At 44.4% G+C, this 7,500-nt stretch overlaps 2 protein-coding genes across 2 annotated transcripts; one reads left to right on the top strand and one right to left on the bottom strand.

Moving 5' to 3' along the window:
• Positions 1-1,427: 1,427 nt before the first annotated feature.
• On the bottom strand, positions 1,428-3,139 carry LOC110031044 (ribosomal protein S2, mitochondrial; the record flags this gene model as incomplete). The annotated part of the gene is given in 1 exon segment (XM_020734076.1): positions 1,428-3,139. A coding segment is annotated over 1 exon segment (612 nt). The 5' UTR covers positions 2,123-3,139.
• A 216-nt stretch (positions 3,140-3,355) lies between these two features.
• LOC110031043 (ribosomal protein S4, mitochondrial) lies at positions 3,356-6,744 on the top strand. Its single transcript, XM_020734075.1, is given in 2 exon segments — positions 3,356-4,584; positions 4,587-6,744. Coding segments are annotated over 2 exon segments (1,071 nt in total). The 5' UTR covers positions 3,356-4,553; the 3' UTR covers positions 5,627-6,744.
• Positions 6,745-7,500: the final 756 nt, after the last annotated feature.

The following is a 7,500-nucleotide window of genomic DNA, read 5'->3' as shown; positions in this document are numbered from 1 at the left end:
ACTATGGATTCGCATTGAAGCAAGGTCACACAAGACGAAAGGTCAATGAAAAAGGCATTTCTTCCTTGATTGTCTATTAGTCTATTAGGAAGTCGATCTTCTTTCGCTTGAAAGTGGAGTTCTTTGATCCTATACCAGGATATGCAAAAGACTCTAGTAGAGAAAGGGTAAAGGGTTTCGGCATAATAGAGTTGACTAGAGAGAGAGATGACTTTCTGAATGTGGACCACCAGGTAGAAGGATGAAGTCTTTCTTTCTTCGTATTCCGTTCCGTTGTTGGAAAGACTCTCTTTTGAAAGAAAAAAGGTGTTGTTGGATCTGATCTGGGGAATGAAACTTTGGGACCGCCTGAAAACAGAGATTCCATCCTGACTCATAGATTGGTCTGAGACGGAGAAGGCACGTAGTGAAGAGGAAAATAGAAGAAAGTAGCCGATACACTGAGTTGTCACCACTTATTACTCACTATGATGCAGTCTAAGGTCATTGGTTTTGAGGTGTCGAACGAGCTATATGCAATTGATGAGGATTTTTTAGGTGATTTGGCACTGATGTCAGAATAGACCGTATGAGCAGTACCATCGATCCGATGGATATCTATTCTTTCAGAACATGTTATGCATTCCTCGAGATTCACTTAAGTAGGATACTTTACTGGAGTGTTATAGTGGAGGGATTCTAGGACATTTTGGCAGGGACAAGGTTCAGTAAAAGAGAATTTTGACTGGCCCAATTGGTACGAGATGTGGAAAGATACATCAGACATTGCATGATATGCCATTTGTCTAAGATTCAAGGATCAAATACCTGGCTATGCACTCTCCTTCTCGTTCCAGGGGCACTCTGGTTGGACGTGAGCATGGATTTTGTGGTGGGCTTATCCAATACACAGTGAGGTAAATATTCTGTTATGGTTGTGGTAGACCGTTTTTTTCAAGATGATGCATTTTGTTTCTTACTATGAGATGATGAATCCGTCACATATTGCTAACTTCTATTTCAAGGAGGTAGTTTGCTTTCATGATATACCTCGGAGCATTACGTCAGATAGAGACATGAAATTTCTCAACCTTTTTTTGAGGACTCAATGTGGTTAAGTTAGGTACAAAATTTGAGTTGAGTTCAGCAGCTCACCCTCAGATAGATGAGCAATAAAAGGTTGTAAACCGTAGTTTGGGAAATTTTTTGAGATGAAAGAGTTGCTGCGTCGCCTTATCTTACAACTCAGGCGATGATTTCATTTCTTCTACCGCGCAACAAGACTACAAATGCAACATTGAAAACTCGCCTTTGTTTGCTCTCTGCATCGTCAGAGCGTCCCTCCCCGGGACGTTGGCTGCTGTGTACGAAGCTCGCACTTGTTCTATCCACCCGAAGACTCTTCTTGTTCAATCCATAAACTGGTCCCACTAGCGGGGTCTTTTACCGGTCCCACTAGCTGGGTCTTTTACCACTCGACCGATCGACTCAAACCAATTCTTCTTGGACTTGGAAATCGATGAGTTTTTTCTTATCCCGCAGTCTCCTTCATCGCAACGATTCTTCCCCGTTCAAGAATCACTGTTTTCGTGATCGAATGACGAAAGAGATATACGAACTGTATAGGAGCATTCGCTGGAATGGGATAAGTTATTCTTTGATAGGATCCCAATGGGATCGTAGAATCCACTAAGGATGCAATAGGTATTTGTGATCGATCAGCTTCCAGTATGACCGAAGACTTTCTATCTGCATCCAGAAGAACTACACAATCAGGTTGTTGGTTCGACCCGTCATTGATCTTCTTCTTTCTCGAACGGATTTGTTTCGGACTTGAACAAGAATGAGTCAAAAAAGCCCCGATCCTCCATTGAGAATCATTGATACAGCTCGCCATCTCTTCCATGATCTCAGATAGAAAGATATTCTTGTTCTTGAAAAAGAAGGAACGGCCTTTTTGACGAATGGGAGATCCTATAAAATGAAAAGCGTTTCGTAAAAAAAGAAGTGTCTTGTCTGAATCGAGAATAGCAATTCCATTTCTGGAACCACATAGATAAACTTTGAAATGGTGAGCAGCTACCCGACGGCCGAGATGTGCGTTCGTACTCAGTAATTTTTGACAAACTATAGAGATTGTCATTTTTGCTTTTACTTTCTCGAGAGACAGGTAATCAGTCAGATCATATAAGAGGTTTGCTGCACTTTCAGTGGACGAGATCTATTTTGATTATGTATGAAAAATCGACTTTTGAAAAGAAAGATATTATTTTGAATTGGAAATACACGAGAGGTCAGAAAAAAATCCTTGCTTGATGCGAGCCACTCCGAAGGCTTCAAAAGAAATTCTATCTATCAGTTACCACTCAGTTAGCGTTCACAACGGAATCTATGATCTACTCAGAAGCAAGAAAATGACCGCAGCAGCAGGCTTTTGCCTATTCTTCTTGACTAGCAGGTTGAGCAGCAGGAGAATCGGTCTAATCTAAGGTCAACCACAGTCGGAGTCATAAGGAAAGTACCAGTTGGACAGGGAGCACCCACCGGTCAATTTCTTGATCTTTCACAGCAGGCAATGTAAGACGGTAGTTCAAAAAGAGCTTCAGAAGGCTGGCCAGCACAAGAGAAAGCAGAAGGATAGCTAGAGAAGTGGGGATTGATTCAAAAAGTGGTATCAAGAAAAAAAGGCGAGAGTTTGATTCTGAAAGAAGAAAAGGGAACAAGCCGAGTATAGGGCTTTGCAAGGACCAGTTCGGAGTACTCAGTGGTGAGGAAAGCAGTAGCTTGCTTTCGAACGGAAACGCAAGTGGAAGATCGACTGGAAGATAGAGGACAGAGGAAGCTTACTCAACCATCGGTGGAAGGGACCGGATCCTGATGAAACAACCCTACGTCCTTGCGCCCCCTATATTTGGAAGCAAGTGACTTTTCCTCCCAGCGAGACCAATCGCAAATGACTCATTTTTTGCTCTTCTTCTTAAGAAACTCTAGCCTTTCTTTTTGAAAGAGCTCTGGTTTGATCTCGTGGGTCCAATTCTGAACCTGCCGCTATGGCATATTGCCAGCCGATACAACTTGAAAGCGAGACCCTTCACTCTCGAAACATCGCATGCATTGACAAACTCTTCGACAGACGGACCTAGCTGATTGATGTCAGAAGCAATCTTCCTCGTATAGCAGCAGCCTGAAAGAGTTCACGCTCAGCGTGAAGGAAAGCACTTCTACTCTCTCTTAGCTCTTCAGACAGTGGCACATCACCAGCCGTGCCTGAGTTCTCCTATCGTTCAATGCTTTCTTTTCAGCGCTGATGGAAGCATTCCAAGGTGAAGTTTACGATCTTTTTAGCCTTTTTCCGGATCTTCATCTTGCCCTATGAGCTCGTGCAGTGAGTGCCGATGGTCAGGATCCTGTAGTTCTGAGCGGGGGCTTGACCCTTTGAGGAGGGCATATTCTTCTGCATTTCTCTTGTCGGATCGCACATGATGGGCCGTGTCCACGTCGTCGAAGAGATGGTCTTTGGACCCCGATTTCCCGTCGTAGGGAGCACTCTTCTGAGCCCCAAGATTCGCCGAAGGATGAGATCTTGCCTATGCAGTAGGATGAAAAGGAAAGCGATCCGAACAGTGAGACCCCACCACCGTTGAAGACTACTACTTTTTTTTCGAGAAAAAAAAAGAGGAGAGGGAATGGGAAGCTAGCAACCTCGTTTGAAGCAGATTTGAAAGCAGGGTCTCGATCCGGGCCCAAAGCGGGACAGAAGGGCTTACAGCGCTCTGAGAAAGAAAGATGGATGCCCTAACCCTGTATTCAATCTTTTTTATGTATAGCTGTAGCATTGAACAATCAGCTTTTCCCGCCCACCAACCCTTGATGAGCTGGCCGAGCAGACAAAGAGAGTGTGACCTGAGCGTACCAAGAAAATGAGGCTGGACCGAGGGGTGGGATCGAGCACAACATCCTTGAAGATTACCACTTGCCTCAGACGGAGCGATGATAGACCATTGTACACTTGAACTGACCGATGATAAAGCATCAGCACTGGGAAGAGGTCCCGTCTACCCACGCCAGGCGCGTCAAGCTATTCAAGTCAGCGAGTTGCCAATTCGCTTGGACCGATCTGCTAGCCCCCTCTCCGCTTCCAAAAGGAGTCACCTTTGCTCGAGACTGGCTTTCTCAGCTCCCGATCCTCCAGGAGAGACAACCATCATTAGAACAACAATATAGGCCAGCTGCCCTGCCTGGCGAGTTGAGATCGGCCTCGTGGGTTCGGACAAGGTGAGGAAAGTCCGAATTCAAGACTACCGACGGTCTAGCCTCCACCTGCGTGATGAGGTTTGATGAGACCAGATAGTGGCAACCGCTTTCGCTAATAACCGGGTTGACAAATATCGTAGAATAAGGTGGAGGTCAAGTAAAGGGTTTCAGCTAGTGTTGACGAAGTAGTCTATCTAGGACTTATGAAAACTGACAACAACTAGGCAACCACAAGAATTCTCGTAGTTCATTGAGTTAAGGGAGGACCCTTCCCTTCGTGGGGGTCGTGGAAGAATCGGGTTCGATTCCCTTTATACGCGATGTGGCGAAAAAGACTGATTCAACGAGATATGCCATGCCTGCATTCCAATTTCAAACGTGTCGTCTACTTCCAGGAAATGTTCGGAACAGAGAACTTTCTCTAATACAACGCCGCATTCTCCGAAGATTGAGGAACAAGAGGAGATCCATGAAAAGAAATCTTTCTCTGAGAGAAAATCTCAACAGTAACATCAAATCACAAACTACACGAAAGTTGCCCCTTTCTTATGGGGATTTACCCATAAGGGAGATGCACAGAGGTGCGGAGCAACGAACTTCATATATCCCTTTTCTACTCAATCAAGAAACAAGATCGGACGTTATTCCGGTTCGTCTCCATTTTAGTGACACTCTTCCTCAAGCAAGGCAGCCGATAAGTCATCGAAGGGTTTGTGTGAATAATGGACTGGTAAGCATTACTCATTTGAAAGTTTCCCACGGTGATAGAATATCTTTTCAAGAAAATGACGCGAGAACCCGTGGTGAAGAAATCAGTAGATCTTTCTATATCGACATATCAGTTTCAAAAAGAATAGGAAAATTCCTGCCGGTCAGAATGTGGAGAAGAACCAAAACAGAATGGTTCCGCCTACTCAAAACTCAGAGGGGGTGCCACCTACTACTAAAATCTCGGTTTTTGCAAGAGTTGCGTTCTTCTATGCAAGAAGAAGACTTAGAAAGAACAAAGAAGTTTGGATCCGCAAAAGTCTGCTTAGGCAGTTCCTTCGCTGAGCACAACAGAATGAAGAGAAATTTGTTTCATTTCCAATCTTTCTTCTTATCGAAGAGAAGAAACGAGAAAAACCGAAATCTTCCTACTCGAACAATCAGTCCTTTTGTTTACAAGTCTTCTTTATATAGTAATTCGACCTATTGCTCCGGATCCCCTTTGACTAGGAAGATTAGAATAAAAAGGATAGAACTCCCTACTCATTATTCGGAGGTGAATCATAAAACACTAAAAGCTGTGGTATCTTATGGACCTCACATAGGTCACATCCCTCACGACATCAGATTGAAAGATCCAAACCTTCCTCTTCGGAGCGGAAACGGACGTGACCAAAACATATAAGAAAAGATCGGCGTAGTCGCTCATAGGGACATATCTATCCGGATAGAGGATAGTCTCGATCGATTCATAGATCTATATCTCTCTCTATAGATAGGTATCTCCGTGGATAGAGATCCCCATGGATAAAAAAAAGGCACATAGTGGTTTTTTACTACTACTAATCTTTCTTAGACTTCAAGCAAGGCAATAGTTTCAATTTTGACTGAATTGGTCGGAGCGTAGACGAGCGAGCAGAGCCCAGGAAAGAGGTCATCATAGAGCAGTCGACTAGAAGTCTAAGACTGCTTGCCTGAGAGAAGGCAGTCTCTCTCGGGAAACATGGCCCAATTTATCTTCTTTCTTTTTCTTTTCAGCAACATAGGGGTAGGGGAAGAAAAAAGACCATGAACATGAGTAAAAAAAGGAAAAAAACGGATGATTCTCTTCTTCTTTTTACAAAGGAGGACAAGAGCTCGAAGATCAAAGATTTCTTTAGCTTTAGGAAGTTCTTATGTGTTTTTTATGTTGGGAAGAGTTTTCGACTTCTCAATAAAGTCAAGTTCTTGACAAGTCCCAAGGAGAGGCGATAGCTCGACTGAAAGGAGAGGAAAGAAAAGAAGAGGGAAGCTTGGATAAGGTTCGAGTTTCGCTGACGCCCTTCACTTCTTTAGTACTGGTAGGATTGGTCTACCAGCTCCACTCATACAAGTCAATCGAGTTCCAGTCGAGATAGAAAGTACTGGCTCACCGGCGATCATACCATTGAATAGGTTTCCCATGACCCGTACAGAAATCGGTGCAGGGATCATGGTTCCAAGTTCGTTCTCGTTGTGGAAGCGAGTGTCTTGCTTGATCTTTCCAGTCACGCTAATGTAGAATTAGGCTTGAGCACAAGGAACTTCACTGCACAATTGAAAGAGAAAGATGAGAGAAAGATCGATTTGAGAACAGACGATCTGCGGCATAGACTCTTTCCATGACATGAGAGAGAATCCGCTTTGTCCATGAGTGGTATTTTTCCTTCGACGTAGGAAGCATCGAATTGCATGTTTTCAGCATGATTAGGCTGAGGGAAGAAAGCTCTGAGAAACATACGTGTAAATAACAGAAGTTTGTTTCACAGAAAAAAAAGAATTCAGACATTTTTTTGTTTGACATACGTGTCAATAAGAAAGAAATGAAACTTGATGGATTTCTTTCATGTTGAAAAGGTTGGGTTCTCTCTGGGCGGTCGAGCCCTATCCTTTGCTCTCAGAGGGTTGGGCTGCTGCTGCTCAGCAGGGCTTGCCTTGACAGTAGTGACAGTAGGCTTTGCTTGACGAGCGCTGCTCACAGGCGAGGACTTCACCCATATGATGATCCCTTTCGGCGAGGGGACATCAGGCGCATCAAGCTCAGAGTCTCCGGCGACTCCGGCTTCTCCGTCGGACTCCCTTATCGGCCATGCATCCTCCGAAACGGATTCGGACAAAGAACGATTCTTTACTCCACCACAATCCGTCTCGTCCGCGTCGTCTTCTTCCACCTCGACTCCCGGTCTTGAGAGTGCTTCCAACAACGGAGAGAACGAAGAGCGCTACTCTTTGACTTCTATCAAACCGGGAAGTGCAGCCCACGAGGCAATGAAAGAAAGTTGTCTGATTCCAATTGTAAGAGAGAAGTTCAAAGAATGGGAGTCCATTGGAAAAATGGATGGTCACCACATTGATAAAACAAATGAGGAACTGGCCCAAGCTTGAAAGCTCGAATTAGTCCAGACAAAGGAGGAAATGGAACGCCTATCAAAAGAATTGCTGGAGCTGAACTGGACCAAGTTCGAAACAGCCCCAGCGGGGGCATCCTATGCTGGCTTATCAGACCTACTAAAGGACTAAAGGAGCACCCAAGACGGGATT

This window comes from Phalaenopsis equestris, unplaced genomic scaffold (assembly GCF_001263595.1).
Source record: "Phalaenopsis equestris unplaced genomic scaffold, ASM126359v1 Scaffold000764, whole genome shotgun sequence".
Classification (NCBI taxonomy): Eukaryota; Viridiplantae; Streptophyta; class Magnoliopsida; order Asparagales; family Orchidaceae; genus Phalaenopsis; species Phalaenopsis equestris.
This window is presented reverse-complemented; position numbering and strand designations above follow the sequence as displayed.